The 21,306-nt window shown below is 40.0% G+C and overlaps 1 protein-coding gene across 4 annotated transcripts in view; it reads right to left on the bottom strand.

Moving 5' to 3' along the window:
• Positions 1-21,306, bottom strand: part of LOC140742033 (uncharacterized) — a 34,905-nt gene that overhangs the window by 7,270 nt on the left and 6,329 nt on the right. For all 4 annotated transcript variants that reach the window (XM_073072730.1, XM_073072733.1, XM_073072731.1 and 1 more), the window contains 3 exons: positions 17,480-17,865; positions 14,832-14,992; positions 13,748-13,880 (listed from right to left, as the gene is read on the bottom strand). In XM_073072730.1, coding sequence (XP_072928831.1) covers positions 13,748-13,880; positions 14,832-14,992; positions 17,480-17,865 — 680 coding nt within the window. The remainder of the gene's footprint in view (positions 1-13,747; positions 13,881-14,831; positions 14,993-17,479; positions 17,866-21,306) is intronic.

Genomic DNA, 21,306 nt, shown 5'->3' with positions numbered 1-21,306 from the left:
TCATTCTGATAGTATCCTTAACATCAATATTGTACCAATCACGTATCCTGTGACCAGGTTAAGATCCAGCAGAAATGGAAAACACTTTGGGAGTCTGGTATTACCATAAACTAATAGTGTTTATTAGTAAACTAAGCAATACAGTACTATAAAATGCAAATATAGATGAAACAGGTTAGCAATGATATACACAGAAGTGTGGAAATAGGAACCAAAACCAGGCTCTTTCAAAGCTAGGGGCAAATGGATACAGTCTTACGATATGATGCAGAGTTCAGTTCAGTTCAGGTTGAGGTAGTTGTTTGAGTATCGTTGGAGGGAGGGGGAGGGAGAGGGGAGGGGGAGGAGGGAGAGGGGAGGGGGGAGGGGGAGAGAGAGAGAGCTGATGAGAGGTGATGCCGTTGCCGTTGATCTTCCCGCTGTGGTTACCAACAATGACTATACCATGTACGACCGTTCTTCAGTGGTGGACCTGTCACCCAGGCGAGGGTGGACAGACAGACAGTTCCTCACCGGTCGCACCTTTATACACTGTGAGCCACTGATCGATTTCCCCAAATTGACCCTCCAAAACCCCCACCTTCACGTGGGTACACAAAGCTCATTCAGTGTCCCGTGGTGTGTCTGCCTGTGTCTTAGCAGACCTGCTTTTTATCTCCACATGCTGGACACCAGCTGTCCATCAACCAACTCCTCCCTGCTGTCTCTGCAGGAGTCTTAACAAGCATGCAAAAGTGTCCTTGGAGAAAAGGTAAACAATCAGCCAAGGAACCATAACATGAAATCTTGTCTCTCTCTCTCTCTCTCTCTCTCTCCCTCCCTCTCTTTCACATTTGCCCTGGACGCCTCCCCTTCTTTCTCTCAATAGCAGCACTAAGTGTCCAAAAGCCAGTCTCATTCTCCCGACATTTTAAAGTGATTGTCCACAGAAAATATGAACCCTAGGGGTACATAACATACCTTTGTCTTTCACAAAACCACATTATTCTTTACCTATTTCAGCCTGTATCTTACTTTTAGCTCGTCATCAAAATTCTTAGAAGTATCATGGTGATACGAATCATTAAACTTATGGTCCTATGTAATTCACATTCTATTGCTCCAGGTTTCTTAGGAAGAGTGATAAGTACTGATTTTTTTCACCTCTTCTGGTATTATTCTAGTCTCATAAATGTCATTGATTAAATCAGTAAGTTTTTCAATTCCATAATTTTCAAGGGCAACAATTTGTTCTATTACTAATTCATCAGGACCTGCTGCCTTTCCTTTCTTCATCTTATTTATTGCATTACAAACTTCAGATTTTAAAATACTTGGACCTTCAATGTTCTTCTTATTTCTGGTTTTTTGCATCGATCGTCTTCAAACAATTCCTGAATATACTCAGTTCAACTGTTCATAATCTCATCTTTTTCCATGATAATGGTACCGACCTTTGCTTTCAAACATTCACCTGAAGAACAGAGGAGCTGTTTACCAGTGATATTCTTGATTTGTTGATGTAACTATTTTGGATCAGTAATAGGGATTCTTTCTAGTTGCTCACATTCCTGGTTTAACCATTCTTCTTTGGCTTTTTGACATAAGCTTTTAACATTTTTATCTAAGGACTTGTATTCTATAGGATTTGCTTTCTTCCATCTCCTTTCTTCCATTAGATTTTTGAATTCATCTGTCATCCATTTATTCTTTGTGCTTTTTTGTTTTTTAGGAATCACTGATTTTGCTGATTCTACCAAGGAGAAGTTCAACTTCATTTCTACATGATTGCTATCATCTTCAACAAATTCTATTTCTAGACTTTGAAACCTATTCCTTACTTCAATTGTAAATTTTTGTCCTAAGTTTTCTTTAATTAATTGCGAGTAGCCAAGGGATGTTCAGGTTTTTGCTTCTTTAGTTTTTTAAGTTTTACTTTTACGTGACTTATTAATGGGTTATGATCACTATTACAGTCCGCACCTGGATATGTTTTGCAATGAGTCACTGAGTTTCTAAATCTTTGGTTTATAGTAATAAAGTCAATTTGATATCTGGTGTTATCACCTGGACTTCTCCAGGTCTACAAGCCGGATGGTTTTTAAAGTAGGTATTCATAATGACCTGATTATTCATCTTGCACCATTCTACCCATTTCTCGCCTCTTTCTAGTTTTCCATTTCTTTCCCCTAGTCCAAATTTTCCTATGGTATTTCCATCAGCACCTTGTCCTACTTTAGCATTTAGATCTCCCATGACAATAAACTGCCACCGGCGATGAGGCTCTGATTGGGTACTTTCAGAGCTTTGGGGAAAGTGGAGTTACCCCTTAAGTCATTCATTGCTCCTAGGGCTGCTCTGACCCGGAACTGTAGCACCTGCAAGGATTCCTGCTCAGGATACGAGCGAAGGCCAACGGCAGATCCGGCAGATTCAGTAACTGAACTTACGATGGAGAAGGCGGATGAGCTAGGACCTCAGATGACAATGGCTATAGGACAGGCAGATGAACATCTGGGAAGAGAAATGGCCATTTCTTCAGTTCGCCCAACGGAAGGCTATCACAAACCACCGTTGCTAGATACTAGGTTTCCTAGAATCTATTTGCTAAGAAAACCATAGTCAAACTCACAAAATGTATCACACAACAACAGCGTCAAAAGGATCTTCAAGACAATTCTGAAGATGCTTCACTCAGTCAGGTTGATTCTGGGCGGCGAGGGATCCCCGACCATCATCAAGCTATTGCTCATAAAATTCAAGCAACATAAAAGAAAATTATTGCCACTTGGAATGTAAGAACCCTATATCAAACAGGAAGATTGGACAATGTGATAAATGAAATGGAAAGACTAAAGATTAACACCATGGGAATTAGCTAAATTCATTGGACAGGTGCTGGAACATGTCAAAATAGAAATAAAACACTAATTTATTCTTGTGGAACATCCCATACTAATGGAGTAGGAATTCTTATCGATGAAAACATGTTAGGATTCAGAGGACAACCATTTAATTTAGCAATTATACAGGTATATGCACCAACAAAAGATGGAACAAATGAGAAAATACAAACCCCATTTCCAGAAAAGTTGGGATATTTTCCAAAATGCAATAAAAACAAAAATCTGTGATATGTTAATTCACGTGAACCTTTATTTAACTGACAAAAGTACAAAGAAAAGATTTTCAATAGTTTTACTGACCAACTTAATTGTATTTTGTAAATATACACAAATTTAGAATTTGATGGCTGCAACACACTCAACAAAAGTTGGGACCGAGGCATGTTTACCATTGTGTTACATCACCTTTCCTTTTAATAACACTTTTTAATCATTTTGGAACTGAGGATTCAAATTGTAGTAGATTTGCAATTGGAAATTTTGTCCATTCTTGCTTGCTATAAGACTTAAGCTGCTCAACAGTTCGTGGTCTCCGTTGTCTGATTCTCCCCTTCATGATGCGCCATACATTTTCAATAGGAGATAGATCTGGACTGGTAGCAGACCAGTCAAGCACACGCACTCTGTGTCTGCAAAGCCACACTGTTGTAGCCCGTGCAGAATGTGGTCAGGCATTGTACTGCTGAAATAAGCATGGACATCCCGGGAAGAGACATTGCCTTGATGGCAACATATGTCTCTCTAAAATCCTAATATACACCTCAGAGTCAATGGTACCTTCACATACATGCAACTCACCCATGCCATGGGCACTAATGTACCCCTATACCATCACAGATGCTGGCTTTTGCACCTTTTGCTGATAACAATCAGGATGGTCGTTTTCATCTTTGGCACGGGAACTCGATGCCCGTTTTTTCCAAAAACTAGCTGAAATGTGGACTCATCTGACCACAGCACACAGTTCCACAGTCTTTTGGTCCATCTGAGATGAGCTTGGGCCCAGAGAACTTACCGGCATTTCTGCATAGAGTTGATGTATGGCTTCCTCCTTGCATAATACAGTTTCAAGTTGCATTTCTGGATGCAGCAACGGACTGTGTTAAGTGACAATGGTTTTCCGAAGTACTCCCGAGCCCAGGTGGCTATAATTGTCACAGTAGCATGACGGTTTCTTAGGCAGTGCCGCCTGAGGGCTCGAAGATCACGCGTATTCAACAGTGGTTTCCGACCTTGCCCTTTACGCACTGAGATGTCTCTGAATTCTCTGAATCTTTTCACAATATTATGTACTGTAGGTGTTGAAAGACCTAAATTCTCTGCAATCTTGCGTTCGGAAATGTTCCTTTTGAACTGACTAACAATTTTCTCACAAATTTTGGCACAAAGGGGTGAGCCACGACCCATCCTTGCTTGCAAAGACTAAGCCTTTGATGGACGCTACTTTTATACCTAGTCATGATACCCCACCTGCTACCAATTAGCCTGCTTAATTTGGAGTCTTGCAAACTGGTGTTACTTGAATATTCTGTGCACTTTTCAATCTTATTTTAACTCTGTCCCAACGTTTGTTGAGTGTGTTGCAGTCATCAAATTCTAAATTTGTGTATATTTACAAAATACAATTAAGTTGGTCAGTAAAACTATTGAAAATCTTTTCTTTGTACTTTTGTCAGTTAAATAAAGGTTCACGTGAATTAACATATCACAGATTTTTGTTTTTATTGCATTTTGGAAAATATCCCAACTTTTCTGGAAATGGGGTTTGTAGATAAATTATATGAAGAGCTTGAATAAGCAAAGAATGGATGCAAATCTCAAGATATTGTTATTGTTATGGGATGGTCCTAGTTAGCTGCAACATTACCTCTCAGCTCCTAAACTTAGATCCACAATCGATGAAGGCCAATGCACCATATGCTTTCTTAACCACTGTCAACCTGCACAGCAGCTTTGCGTGTCCTATGGACCCGGACTCCCAAGATTCCCCTGATCCTCCATATTGCCAAGAGTCTTACCTTTAATACTATATTCTGTCATCATATTTGACTTACCAAAATGAACCACCTGGGTTGAAATCCATCTGCCACTTCTCAGCCCAGTTTTGCATTCTATCAATGTCCCGCTGCAACCTCTGACAGCCCTCCACACTATCCACAACACCTCCAATTTTTTATGTCATCAGCAAATTTACTAACCCATCCCTCCACTTCTTCATCCAGGTCATTTATAAAAATCACGAAGAGTAAGGCCCAGAACAGATCCTGACCTGTCTACAACCACTTTTTGTCTTCTGTGGGCAAACCAGTTCTGGATCCACAAAGCAATTTGCCCCTGGATCCCATACCTCCTTACTTTCTCAATAAGCCTTGCATGGGGTACCTTGTCAAATGCCTTGCTAAAATCCATATACACTACATCTACTGCTCTACCATCATCAATGTGTTTAGTCACATTCTCAAAAAATTCAATCAGACTCATAAGGCACGACCTGCCTTTGACAAAGCCATGCTGACTATTCCTAATCATATTATGCCTCTCCAAGCGTTCATAAGTCCTGCCTCTCAGGATCTTCTCCATCAACTTACCAACCACTGAGGTAAGACTCACTGGTCTATAATTTCCTGGGCTATCTCTACTCCCTTTCTTGAATAATGGAACAACATCCGCAACCCTCCAATCCTCCAGAATCTCTCCCGCCCCCATTGATGATGCAAAGATCATTGTCAGAGGCTCAGCAATCTCCTCCCTTGCCTCCCACAGTAGCCTGGGGTACATCTCATCCAGTCCCAGTGACTTATCCAAATTGATGCTTTCCAAAAGCTCCTGCACATCCTCTTTCTTAATAACTACATGCTCAAGTTTTTCACTCTGCTGTAAGTCATCCCTACAATCGCCAAGATCCTTTTCTGTAGTGAATACTGAAGCAAAGTACTCATTAAGTACCTCTGCTATCTCCTCCGGCTCCATACACACTTTTCCACTGTCATACTTGATTGGTCCTATTCTCTCACCTCTTATCCTCTTGCTCTTAACGTACTTGTAGAATGCCTTGGGGTTTTCCTTAATCCTGTCCGCCAAGACCTTCTCATGGTTTCAACACTATGTTTCGATGTGCTTCTGACAAATAAAGCTAATCTCTATATGGATTGCAACAGCTCTTCAGTACCTTGTCAGAGATAATTAGGTATTGTTAGAATTGGAGAGGAAGTCTGCATCCATTAAACAATAGAGAAGAATTCTGTAGATGCTGGAAATCCAAGCAACACACACAAAATGCTGGAGGAACTCAGCAGGCCAGGCAGGATCTATGGAACAGAGTATAGTTGACATTTCGGCCCAAGGGTCTGAGTTCCTCCAGCATTCTGCGTGTGATGCTTCTAATCCTTAATTATGATTGGGACAGTGTCCTGTATTGCCACATTCAACATCATCCAAATCATGTTTTCTTCTTCCATGTTTCTCAACACAGCCACTACACCTTTGATCAGTGTGTAAATCAGTTCTTCAGGTTTCTTGTTCACCACCTCTTCCTGGATCCTACAATCAGTTTTACTGTTTCTGCTGACTTTTTTGAATGATACTGGTGATGTTTTAAAAGCCCCACTGTACATTCTCGAGGGCTGAGCCTGAATCACATCCAGTTTCCCTATAAGAGACCTAGCTGCTGATCCATATGCTGTACTTCCATAGTCCAACACAGGTCTTACTAAAGCCACATACATTCTCTTCAACGCTGAACAACTTGCTCCCCATTCCCTACCAGTTAAACATCTCATCACATTTATTACTTTTTTACATTTCTCCTCAACTTTCCTGATATAGTCTGCCCATGTTAACCATGAATCAAATATAACTCTCAGAAATTTAAATGATCCAACTCTTTCTAATTGTATCCCATACATCCTTAACTTCTTCCCTACCTCAATTCTTTTCCTGGTGTAACATACAGTTTTGAGTTTTTTCTACTGAAAATCTACATCCCCAATCATAACCTCACTCCACCACTTCATCAATTTCTCCTTGTAGCTTCCTGATTATATACTCCATGTTCCTACCTCTTTTCCACAAGGCCCCATCATTCACAAGCAGTGACCTACCTATATACACCAGTACCTTTGTGAAGACATCATTGATCATAATGATGAAAAGTAACGGGCTAATCACACTACCCTGAGGTGTGCCATTTCCCACTACGTACTGATTTGATAATTCTGACCCAATCCAAACTTGAATTTTCCTACCAAACAAAAAATCTTTTATCCAATTAAAAACTCTCCCACCAACCCCCACCTTATGCAGTTTAATTAACAATCCTTCCTTCCACATCATGTCACAGGCTTTTTCTATGTCAAAAAACACTGCAACTACTGACTCTTTATTTGCCAGGTAGAATTGGGAGTAATGCCTTTGGAACTAAGAAGGATGCAATTGATGGCAAACTATTGGGCTAGTTTGCAGGGGCACAATGATTCTCACCCCGCAAAAGGAGTGTTGCAGGAGTGCTGGGAGAATGAAAGGTTTCAGAGGGATAACTTTAGTCAGGTAGGGAATGATATTACTAAAGAATGTGGAGTGTTTGATTCAGGATAAGTCCTTCAGTAGTTTATCCAGTTGTACCTCCATGGAAGATTGTATGGCCTGACATAGACGGGCATTTGTTAGAGGCAAAAAGGAAAGAAAAATATAAAACTGATTTGGTAAGTCCATTTAACTATCATGTGATGGAAAAGTTTAGTGATTATACTCAGATTTATACGGATGGTGCTAAAGAACCTGAAACAGGAGTGACAGGGTTTGGGGTGGCTGTACCAGCAAAAGAAATTGGAATCAGCGGAAGAACATCTAATAAGTTAGGAGTGTATACAGTGGAGATGTTGGCAGTGTTGGTTGCATTGCGATGGGTGGAGAAAGCTACACAAGTCAAAGTGTTGATATGCTCAGATTCATCCTCAGTTTTAACAAGTTTAAGGTCTTTTCACTCAAACAGCCGGCAAGATATACTTTACTAAGTCCTTCAGTCAGTCACAAAAATTGCAGATCGGGGGGGGGTCAGGTAAAATTTCTATGGGTTCCAGCTCATGTAGGGGTGAAGGGAAATGAGAAGATGGTTGAGTTGGCAAAGAGGGTGTTAAAGAAAATATAGAAATACACATTAGTATCAGCAAAGCAGAGGCTAAGTGTGTAATCTGGGAAAAAAGTCATCCAAATGTGGCAAGAAAGATGGGACAGAGAAGGGAAAGGGAGGCATTTATATCAAATACAAAAGAGTGTTACATGTACTAGGGTAGGCAGTGGATACAGAAGAGAGGAAACTGTGTGGACTAGGTTAAGGTTGGGGCACTGTGCACTAAACAAAGCATTGAAAACAATAGGGAAACACCAGTCAAGTTTGTGCGAGGAATGTCAGGAAGAAGAGTCAGTAGAACATGTAATTCTGAGTTGCAGGAAGTATGGGATACAGAGAGATGATGAGAATTAATCTAAGGGAATTTGGGGTGCAGGAATTCACATTAAAAGGGTTACAGGATTTTTTTATATATATATATATATATATATATATAGGATATGATGAATAAGCAGGAATAGGGTACTAGGATGGCCAAAGAAAGCAGGATGGGGGGGGGAGAGAGGGGGGGGGAGAGAGGGGGGGGAGAGAGGGGGGGGAGAGAGGGGGGGGAGAGAGGGGGGGGGAGAGAGGGGGGGGGAGAGAGGGGGGGGAGAGAGGGGGGGGGAGAGAGGGGGGGGAGAGAGGGGGGGGAGAGAGGGGGGGGAGAGAGGGGGGGGGAGAGGGGGGGGAGAGAGGGGGGGGGGAGAGGGGGGGGGAGAGAGGGGGGGGGAGAGAGGGGGGGGGAGAGAGGGGGGGGGAGAGAGGGGGGGAGAGAGGGGGGAGAGAGAGGGGGAGAGAGAGGGGGAGAGAGAGGGGGAGAGAGAGGGGGAGAGAGAGGGGGAGAGAGAGGGGGAGAGAGAGGGGGAGAGGTGGGGAGAGAGAATGGGTAAAGGGATTTAGAATGAAAGTCTATTGTCTGATCCATGCTCCGGAGCAGAAGGTGGCGGTAATGCACCATTAAGCTGGGCGCCAAATGCCATAACACAAGAAGAAGAATAAAACGATGACTTTTTTGGATTTTTTTCAGTGTACTTTCCAAACTGAATACATTAAACTGGAAACAGTGTTCAAAATATGGTGTTGGCAAGATTTTCACTAGTCTTCTACTACTGCCATCATATAACATTGTTTCTAATGAGTACTGTCCATAACTTCCCACTGGCAATACTTGTGATGAATGAGTAATAATAAAGAACATTGTATACAACAGAGGATGATTGTCATTTTTTTTGTTGCATAAATAGATCATGTTTTTTATGACATGAAACCTGAACATTATGTAGTAGTATATTAAATTAACATCTACAAGTGTCCAGCCATAGTACATTGGTTACTAGTATTTATATAGGACACACCATTCATTTTGCATTTTGAAAATTATTAAACCTAGAGTACTCTGTTTTACGCAACGATTGAACAACAGGAACAACAGCCACCCTGACTTTCACTTCATTATTGTCACAAGGGAGAAATTTTATACATGCCCTTCATGAAATTTAATTTGGGGAAAACAGTCTATGAAAGAAATTATACGAGACTGTGGAAAACGGAGTAATTGACAGTCCTGGTATATTCTGTGATTTTGTGCTTTGCATGTTCAATAGAAAATTAATTGCCTCCTCTGCCAACTCCACTGGCACAATAATTTGCTAGACATTACAGTGCACAAGATGTGTGCAGCAGCAAATTGCCAGTTGTTTTTGATAACAGCCCCTGTTGTAAACCTCATTTATGCCTAAACCCATGGCTGCATGGTTTTGGAACTGAAAATATCTCATACCATACTCTCTTACCATGCCTGGTTTGAGGGAGGCCAATGCATTGCAAAAGTAAGGTGTGTGAAAGGATGAACAGAAATCAGTTCAATAACCCATGGGGCATTGTGGTCCAGGGATTTTGTTTTGGATGAGTCTAAGGGCAAAGATTCCTAGGCCAACATAGTCCAAGTTCATTGAAATGTTCCAAAGATTATGCCCTAAAAGAACTGCATCAGCATGTGTGCCCAAGGTGGAAATTGTATTAGGGATATTGAATTGAATTGACTTTATTTCTCATATCCTTCACATACACAAGGAGTAAAAATCTTTACGTTCCGTCTCTGTCTAAATGTGCAATTGTAGTAATTTATAATAAATAGAACAGTCAATGTAACATAGAAATACACTCGAATCAGCGTGAGTCTGATGGCTCGGTTAAAGAAGCTGCAGTACCGTTTCCTGGATGGTAGCAACTGGAATAGATTGTGCTTGGGGTGACGCAGGTCCCCAATGATCCTTTGGGCCCTTTTTACACACCTGTCTTTGTAAATGTCCTGAATCATGGGAAGTTCACAACTACAGATGTGCTGGGCTGCCCACACCACTCTGCAGAATCCTGCGATTCAGGGAGGCATAGTTCCCATACCAGGCAGTGATGCAGCCAGTCAGGATGCTCTCAATTGTGCCCTTGTAGAAAGTTCTTAGGATTTGGGGGCCCATACCAAACTTCCTCAACCATCTAAGGTGAAAGAGGCGCTGTGCCTTTTTCACCACACAGCTGGTGTGTACAGACCACATGAGATCCTCGTTGATGTGGATGCCGAGGAACATAAAACTGTTTAACCTCTCAACCCCAGTCCATTGATGTCAATAGGGGTTAGCCCATTTCTCCATTCCTCCTGTAATCCACAACCAGCTCCTTTGTTTTTGCGACATTGAGGGAGAGGTTGTTTTCTTGACACCACTGTGTCAGAGAGATGACTTCTTCCCTGTAGGCCACCTCGTTATTGTTTGAGATCAGGCCAATCAATGTAGTGTTTTCGACAATTTTAATTAGCAGATTAGAGCTATGGGTGGCGACACAGTCATGGGTATACAGGGGCAAAGGAGGGGACTCAAAACACAGCCCTGAGGGGCTCCTGTGTTGAGAGTCAGAAGGGTGAAGTAGAGAGCCAGCAATCTGACAGGAAGTCCAGGATCCAGCTGCACAAGGCATGGTCAAGGCCGAGGTCTCTCAGCTTACTGTCGAGCCTGGATGGAATTATGGTGTTGAATGCTGAACTGCAGTCCAAGAACAGCATTCTCACATAAGCGTGCTTCTTCTCCAGATGTGCAAGGACATGGAAGTCTAACACCGGGAAAGACCCGGTACCATTTTCATTAGCTTTCAGGTTTTATTGACGAAAAGATGATTTTGAGCCAGATAACTGAAAAGTAAACTGTGCTATTCCACTGAAGTTCTGTGCAAATATATCTTTAGGCAAAAATTGAGTAATTTTGGTTACAATTAGCATAACTAGTGCTTTTTCCTCTTAAATGTTAAGTAATTGTTGTTGGATTAGACAAGGGGTACTAATGGACTCATAGGTAGTGTGGATATCCGAATGTCTGAATAATAGAACACATCTGCACGTGCCCTACTAACAACTCCAATCTGTATATTGAATTCAATTAGCAGTTACATCACGAGCAGAGAAAATATGATCAAAAAGCAGCACTTAGGATGAAACCTAAGGAAACCTAAGGATGAAAATACCATCTCTGGTATTCCTGAATTAATTTTCTGCATGGAAACACTGGCAACATTCTTCATAATGATGGAGAAGAGCAGGAAATGCACTGGAGGTGGTGAAGAAAATAAAACAATGAAATATCAGCATTTGAGAAAGTAAACTTTCAAAAGAAGGGAACACCACTATCAACTGAATTCATCAGAAATATTTCATTGTTTTCCAAAAACATGGGTGGCGTCACAATATGTTTGTGAACTGACATGATATTGTGACTAGTGAGAGCTTCTTTTTGGCATTTGGTTTCAAACTGATACAAAGTGACAATGGTAGCATTTACAATGCTTAAGCAGACTTCTCACATGCTTAAATTGCTCAGAATTAAGAAGAATGGTCAACTAAATGGTGCATAGGATAGAGGGGAATAACCATCTTGTATGGAAGGGCCACTGCACCAGATCAGAGAAAGCTGAAGAAATTGTAAACTCAACCAGTACCATAGTGGGCACTAGCCTCCCCACCATCAAGGACAATTTCAACGGGCAAAGCTTCAAAAGGGTAGCACCCATCATTAAAGAATCCCACCACCCAGGACATACACTCTCTGCTACTAGAAATTAAGTACAGGAGCCTGAAGACACACACTCAATGTTTTAGGAACAGCTTCTTCAACTCTGCCATCAGATTTCTGTATGGACAATGAACCCATGAACACTACCTCACTACTTTTGCTCTCTTCTTGCACTACTTATATATGGAGCGTCTTATACCGTATATATGTGTGAGTGTACGTATCTTATTATAATTTATAGTGTAATGCATATATTGCAACGTACTGCTGCGCAAAACAATAAACTTAACAACACATGTCAGCAATTATAAATCTGATTCTGATTCAAAACTATCTTCTCCTTGAACTTAGGCTCAGAAGGAATTCTATTCCATGAGCCACTGGCTCATTTTCTTTGAAATTTTGACCCCTATCTTCTTACTGTTCTACATTTGAGAAAGATAATTTTGAACTGCGGTGCATGTACTGCATTGAACTGCTGCTGCTAAGTTAACAAATTTCACATCACGTGCTGGTGATAATAAACCTGATTCTGAACTCCATGAGATTAATCAACAAAGCCTGGCTTTTTTTTCCCAACTGTAACAAGCTCTGTTGAAACGAGCTTTATCATTGTGTGAGGTCTCAATTCATCTGTCTTCATTGATCAATTTAAATATATTTTTTGTACTTTATAAGCCCTGATCTCAAAGTTGACTGATTTTTCTGTGCAACCAATTGAAATGTAACAAATCTTTCAGATCATTGTTCAATACAATTTCACTGGCACAAAAGATAATGAGCCTGTGCAACCAAATGACAAAATTGTTTATGATGCAGATCAGAAACATTGTCAATTTCCATTGTGAGAATTTACTGTATTGATTCAGCAGCACACATCAATGAGCAATGGCACTGAAACTTACAGGTCTTCTCACTCCTTTGGCTTAAATGTTGAAAATATGGCTACAAAGAACACATTTAAATACCTACAATTATCCATTAAGTACAAGAATGTAAGAAATAGGAGTAAGCCAATCACGCTCTCAAACCCACTCTGCCATTCAACAATCATGGCCAATATTCTACCTCAATAAATTTTCCTTTCTTACCCCAAATATCTTAATTCCTTTAATATCCAGAAATTTAATTGACTTTGGTTCAAATGCAATCAATGAACTGTAGAGGGTCACTACCCACCAAGCTGGTGCTGGTGAGATAGTGCTACAGGACCAGGACAAATGGGTGCTCCGTAGGTGATACAGAAATTCATTTTGCTGCATCAAGCTCGTAACCACAGCAGATGTCCCTAAGTAAAAGAAGCATCAGCAGATTCAGGTATACCAATAAATACCATGTCATCCCAAGTAGAATTTTAAGCTGCTGAAATTATTTGCTCTGTAATATGGGTTGCTGTTGCAGGTAAGGTAGTACTACAGGACCAGAACAAATCATGCTGCAAACAATAATGCTGATGAAAAGCAGCAGTACTAATGACTCACTCAACTCCTGGAGAAGTATCATTGAATTGAAAGTTTAGTTGACAAAGGTTAATGTTGATTCCTCAAGCAGTAGGCCAGCAAGGCATTATTAAATCCATAGTAACAGTAAAGAGCACAGGAATAAGTTATATTCTCTCTATTTCTTTCCAAAATGGAATCACAGAAACCAATCATTAATTTATTTTCTGAATTGATTCAACAATCAAGCTGTACCTGGGGATGAACAATGGTGTCAGCATCATTCAAGCGGATATTGTCATCTATGAAGATATGCTGTATTCCCCTTTCAGAAGGATCAATCCAAAATGGTTTTCCACCTTGGCTTGAGAAGTCATTCCTAGCCCACCTGAAGAAGAGATACAGTATCCAATAAAAGTGAAGCAATTTTCGAATATTAGAGTAATACTACCATACAAGTATAACAACAGCCTGCTTTGAAATTGCTTTAACAATGTTTAGTTATCTAATAACAAGGCAATTGGAAATATGCTCATCACACATATATATTTGCAGTTTTGCAATAAACAAATGGCAGAAATAGTTCAGTTTGAAAACCTGGAACTTTGAATGTTAATAATGTATTCCCAAACAATTTTGGACTTACAGCAATTTAAAACTTGCTGACTTCTCATGATGGGGTTGGGAGGTAGAGTAAGAATGTTTTTCATAAGTATCCCTTCCCAGCAATTCACACAGAACTAGGTTCAAATTATGCTTGGCATCTTACACAGGTTCTTTTCTGTAATTTAAGTCCTCACTCCTAATGCATTGGTATGTTAGTTTCCCTATTTATTTATTTGTTTGTTTTATTCATTTATGGGATGTAGGCGTCACCAGCTAAGCCGGCATTTATTGCCCATCCCTAGTTGCCTTTGAGAAGGTAGTGATGAGCTGCCTTCTTGAACCGCTGTAGTCCTTGAGGTGTAGGTACACAGTGCTGTTAGGGAGGAAATTCCATGATTTTGACCCTTGTTTTGTACTTAAGCTAAATAAATAAATATTATGATTTATAGTTTTTTATTATTATGTATTTCAATTGTACTGCTGCCACAAAGCAACAAATGCCAAAGATACTAAACTTGATTCTGATAAAATTTGCGTAGTTGTATTTGGAAAGAAATACACGACATACATCCCCCACATTGCTTGTAGACATAGAGCAATGTCATTAAATCAGTAGAGATTCACAGCAGATGCAAGTAGCTAGAGTTACCAGTCACCATTTTAGTCACCTTTGAAAAAATACTTCTGTAAAACTTCTACTGAATATGCCAGGCAATGCAAATCTTAAACTCACCAGTCAAAATGATCCTGAAAACCTACAATTCCCTCCAAGGAAGAGAAATAGTCATATAGAGCTTTGGAACTTGATTTTGTGGAAATTCGTTCAGATCCTGAGGTCAACACAACATCCTTTTTATTGCAACGGATTTTGCCTGGTGCTAGTGTTAACGGAATCTACAGAGAAAAGTTTGGAAACTGTTAACTTTTCAATATTAGCCAAGATTGTAAGAATTCAGTAACACCTTATATTTGAAAACAAGTCCAGAAAGGAATACTGGAAAATAACAAATCCTTGGAACAGGTCTTGGAGAGACATCAGTGGAGAAGAGACAAGGTACGTTCCATAAGATGTAGGCTGAATTGGGCCTTCAGACTATATGAGATTTAGCCTGTTACTCAGTGACTTCCTGCCCACCTGAATTGAACTGGTGTGGATGTGAAGGACTCATCTCATTGACCCTCAGATCTTAAGTACTGAGCAGCAAGATTGTTGTGGCAAATATGTCACAGGCAGAGTCCTCGAGCTCCATTTAGACTTTGACATACGAAAAGCTGAGACAAACTATTTGCATTCATGTAAAAATCAAAAAGAAAATTATCTAAAAATAAACAGTAAACATAAAGCACTAAAATCCTTAGAAACAATGAAAATTGAAATGAATGGGGTCTCTGATCCTGCACCTGGTCTGACTTAGCACAGGGCTACATAATAAATTGCTCTGCACAATGTTGGAAAATTCCAACAAGTCAAACAGCTGGAGTCCAAAGATGGCGTGTTGTGACAGTCACAATGCCACATGCCATTCAGAAACTCTTGGACTTAAGTAAATTAGAGTAATTTCACGATTTATTCCCACCGGAATGATTAAATGTTGACAATTCTCACACCAGGAAAATTTGCTCTAATACTTCAGCTATAGACTTCTCCTCACAAAATACCCAGATCAAACACATTTGTTTGTTTGTTACTTCCACTGATATTTATCTATCCACTATTTCAGATTTCCAGAAATTTCAGGTTTTGTTTTTGTTTTAAGTTCCCAGTGTCTTGAGCATTTTTTTTTTCCATAACACACACTAAACTACAGTATTTTCAATTGCTGCAAATTGTTAAGGTACATTGCCGCACATATTCCCAAGTTTTAAACTCTCAACATTTTTATTGTTCTTTTCCCTCACTTATCAATTATTCAAAGTTCTATGGTGCAAAAGCTTTAGTGGATAATAGGTAACCCTTTCCAAATGTTGCCTTGAGCCACATATCACTCAAGGGTAAACTCAATGACTGTTGTACTTCCTCTCCATCCCTGTAATAAAACATCCTCTTATCAGTTCTTCAACAAATACACCACTAACATTTATGGAAAGTGTGTGGAAACCCATATTATTTGGTTCAGAAAGCTATGAAGAATGATTATGAAATATCGCTAATTAAATCACTATAATTTCTAATGCTAACTACAAACATTCATCTATTTCCACTTTTAACAGTTAAATATTGTATATAGTTTGTGCAGTTTCCTCATGGAAAAGAGAAAATTAAGAGATAAAGCTACAAATGTTATTGTTTGTGAGTTATGCTGAAGATCTCATTTCTTGCAAGGGACATGAAGGCATGTTTAGAAACATAGAAACGTAGAAAACATACAGCACAATACAGGACCTTTGACCCACATAGCTGTGCCGAACGTGTCCCTACCTTAGAACTACCTAGGCTTTACCCATAGCCCTCTATTTTTCTAAGCTCTAAGTAGCCATCCAGGAGTCTCTTAAAAGACCCCATCATTTCCGACACCACCACCGCCAGCCCATTCCACGTACTCACCACTCTGAGTAAAAAACTTACCCCTGACATCTCCTCTGTACCTACTTCCAAGCACCTTAAAACTATGCCCTCTTATGCTAGCCTTTTCAGCCCTGGGGAAAAGCCTCTGACTATCCACATGATCAATGCCTCTCATTATCTTATACACCTCTATCAGGTCACCTCTCATCCTCCGTCGCTCCAAGGAGAAAAGGCCGAGTTCACTCAACTTATTCTCATAAGGCATGCTCCCTAATCCAGGCAACATCCTTGTAAATCTCCTCTGCATCCTTTCTATGGTTTCCATGTCCTTCCTGTAGTGAGGCGACCAGAATTGAGCACAGTACTCCAAGTGGGGTCTGACTAGGGTCCTATACAGCTGCAACATTACCTCTCGGCTCTTAAACTCAATCCCACGATTGATGAAGGCCAATGCACCATATTGCTTCTTCACCACAGAGTCAACCTGCGTAGCAGCTTTGAGTGTCCTATGGACTCGGACCCAAAATCCCTCTGATCCTCCACACTGCCAAGAGTCTTACTGTTAATACTATATTCTGCCCTCATATCTGACCTTCCAGAATGAACCACCTCATACTTATCTGGGTTGAACTCCATCTGCCACTTCTCAGCCCAGCTTTGCATCCTATCAATGTCCCATTATAACCTCTGACAGCCCTCCACACTATCCAGAACACCCCCAACCTTTGTTTAAATGAATGTGGTATACCTTTTGTTTAATAAGTGCATTATGGCACTCTTTTTTCATTTGGGATTAGCACTCTATGTATTTATACATCATTTTTGATGCAAGTTCTCTTATAGTTATACACATATTTGAGGAGAAATTCACTTACATGCTTCATCTGGAGATGTTTATACTGAGGATGTTGACCTAACAGGGTGACCTGCATTGTTTTCAAAGCTTGACACAAATCTGTGCCAAAGGTTCGAAATACAATTGCAAACTCTCTATTTTGTGATAACAGACAATCAATTAGCTCAAAGAAAGATGGGAGGATCCTATGGTACTCTTTTCCATCTTCACCAGTCGCAGACAGGTTATCATCGTGGGGACCTGTCCATTCCATTTGCTGTAAGTGATCAGAGAAAATCTTTTTAAAGAGGCAGCCATCTTCAGTCTCTGTGAAATCCAGCAGTTTCCCAAACTGTGAATAATAGCTCACAGCCCCATCACAAGGTGGATTCAAAGAAGGTACTTGGCTTATCCATTCCCACTTTCCTGAAACAAAATTGACATTTCAATCAATTTTACAAACATTTAAAATGTTTTCTCAGCAAAAGCTCACCTGCAGTCATGGGCCACTGTTCTTAGCACAGCTTTTTGTTTAAAATTAGACACTGCATCATAGAAAGCATAAAATCTGCAGCACAGGTTCATCACCATAACGTTGGTATTAAAAACTCCATTATGAGCAAAGACTGTACAGTATAGAGTTGATATCCCAAACCAAAGCAGGAAGATGAGTAATTACTATGTTGAGACGATTAAAGGATAAGATCAGGAGAATATTCCATCTGGCAGAGAGTTGAGAACAAAAGGGCATTCATTTTAAATTAGAGTTATTAATGTCAGGAAACACTTCCTTCCCATAGGAAAGATGAAAATCTGTAGTCTCTATTCTGCAGTCAGTTGAAGCGCAGTTGTGAAGTTTTGGAAACAAACTCAAAGATTGGTGGGCAGGGGTATCATGACAATAAACCAACTAATGAATCCGTTCTAAAGAGAGTATGCTGCCCCATACCGAACCCCGGTTGCCTCGTTTTAATAAGGTATCAAATTTATTTATATCCGAGTTAACATGTAGTCATATTTAGCTGGTGGATAATTGGAAAGCATATATACCTGCACGCTGTTTACCTTTTAATTGCATCAGGACATTAACTAGGCATTAAAACCAATTTATCATGGCGGTCCTGGTTACATTTTTTAAATTCTTCTGCCGCTTCCATTTATCTCACTATAATGATCTTGCTCCAATCCCTAGCACTTAAATCTATGCACAATTCTATATCAATCTGCAAATTTGCTACATCTTTTCTTTATACTAGATCTAATTATAAAATAACCAGTGTATTTGGTTTTGCATATCCATGGAGATTTAGATTACAGGGTTAAAATACTGATACTTTCATGATTGTAATTAGCATTTCATCCAATTTTTGATTACGCTTCTTTGAAGAAGTCTTTTCAGCGAGCTTTTATGTCAAGCTCCCACCAACATTGGACTAAATTGACTGTGCTATGACAGAATGAGACAAAATCAACTAGTAACAGTAAAGCAAAGGAGAATAAATGAGAACATAGCGGATACAGGAATCAGGATTAGAGGATGAATTTTGTCATTGGTCGGCCAAGCTCAAGACTAAGCAGAGCACTTGGCTACCCCATCTTCTCACTGATTTCAACACTACTGAACAGTGGCTATATCCACAAAATGCAATGCAATTACTCACCCAGGCTATTCCAACAGTACCACCCAAACCAGTAGCCTCTTGAGGACAAGGGCAGGAGGCATACTTCCACCCACAGATTCCCTTCCAAGTTGCAAACTTTCCTGACATGGAAATATTTTTATTTAGAGATACAGGCTGGAACAAGCCCTTCCGGCCCAACAATCTGCAACACCCAGCCACCCACCTATTTAACCCTGGCCTAATTACAGGACAATTAACAATGACTAATTAACCTACTATCAGTAATTCTTCAGAATGTGCGGGGAAACCCATGCACTCAGGAAAGAATGTACAACCTTTCTTACAGATGGCGAATTCCATCGAAATGAACTCTGTACTCTGACGTCCCAAACTATAATAGCGCCACGCTAACCCCTACGCTACCATGCTGCCCTAAATACTGCTGATCCTCAGCACCACCGAGTCAAAGTACTTACCCAGATCTGTTCGGTTCAAGGTAATAAATGATGATTTTGGCAGTGATACTTAATTCCATAAAATAAACACAATGAAATACTGTGTGCAACATAATTTGTCACTAGTTAAACAGATGACCCACTTTCGAACTGTCCAGTTTTTAATCTTATTTCTTAAAGGGACATCATGTAGCTCCTGCTTAAGTTCCCTGTGAACATCTAATTAAACTGTACCATAGCCAGGTCGGCTACATGCTTCACTTGTAACGTCTGCAAAGTTAAAGCTGTCAGGCAAATTCACACTTGCAGTTTTCAAGACAATTCTCTTTCAGATAACCCTGAGTACCGGAGATTGCTTACAGCAATAGTCAATAAGCTAAATGTCCTGCTTATTCCCTTCAGACTCTTGCAAGGTGCTTATCTGGCTCAGTGAATTTGTCAGTTTGTCACTTCTAATATAAAAAAAAATCTTTTCTTCAATATCCTTTAGAATGCCACCTGAACTATGAAAAGTAGCATCCTATTTCCTGGAAATATTCTGGTGAATGCTTATTAACTTTTCTTTCAGATGGGGAGTATAATGCAGAGAAATGCGATGTAAAATGTTGAAATACAGAAGGATCAGGATGCCCTGGCTCATGATTCACAAACAGCTATTGTACAGGGAGAGTATGTTCAATTCTATTGTTACGGACCAAAAGCATTCGTTTTGTTACACTGTTGCAATGTGCGGTGGGCAGCCTGCAAGTGTCACCATGCATCTGCCACCAAAATAGCACGCCCACAACTTGCATAACTATTTTTTTATAATGTGAGAAGAAACCAGAGGGCTCAGTCATTTGGCCCATATTTCTCTATGCCTTTCCTATCCATTTATGTATCTGCATGTTAAATGTTGTTACTGTACCTGCCTCAACTATTCCATGTAACACACTCTGTGCAAAGACATCAGTGAGAGCAATTCTGGAGTATTGTGTACAAATTGGTTTTCTTACTTTGGAAGTACATAGACGCATTGGAAATAGTTCAGAGAAGGTTTGCCTCCAATGGACAAGTTAGCATAGGAAGAAAGGCTAGGCAGATTAGGCTTGTATCGGCTGGACTTCTGAAGTGAAAGGGTGGACTTGATTGGAACACAAGATGCTGAGGAGCTCTGATAGGATGGATGTGGAAAGACATCTCCTCTTTGGGAGAAACCAAAAGCTTGGTGTTATGCTTTAAAAAAAATAAGCATTGTCCATATAAGACCAAGATGAAGCCAATTTTTTCCTCTCAGAAGGTCGTGAGTTTTGGGCATGGCTGTGAAAATAGAGTCCTCGAATATTTTTAAAGCAGAGGTGGATTGATTCTTGACGACTCAAGGGAAGGTTTACCATGGTTATTCAGGATTGCAGTGTTAAAGTTTCAGTCAGAGCAGCCGCCATTATATTGAATGACAAATCATAGCCAAGGGGTCAAGTGACTTACTTGAGACCTAATACGCATGTCGTGATGTTTAATTTCTTTCATTAATCTGATTTTGGATTTGACTTTGATTGTTAGGGTGGTTGAATGTATCAAAAGAACTTTGGTATTAAATTGATTTTTTAAATACATTCCTACACTCCAATTCAGAATTTGCACTGTCTCTGCAATCTGAATTATTTTTTCTTTTTTTTTATAAAAAGCTTGACATTCTTTTGACATTCAACTACCTACATATGATGTTGCTTAATTCACCAACAGAAGACATGATGCATTCATATAACTTACAGAAGCAACTCTGCAGTGCACTTACAGAAATGCAAAAT

This window comes from Hemitrygon akajei, chromosome 19 (genome assembly GCF_048418815.1).
Source record: "Hemitrygon akajei chromosome 19, sHemAka1.3, whole genome shotgun sequence".
NCBI classification, from domain to species: Eukaryota; Metazoa; Chordata; class Chondrichthyes; order Myliobatiformes; family Dasyatidae; genus Hemitrygon; species Hemitrygon akajei.
Note: the sequence above shows the minus strand (reverse complement) of the source record. Positions and strands in the feature narration are given on the sequence as shown.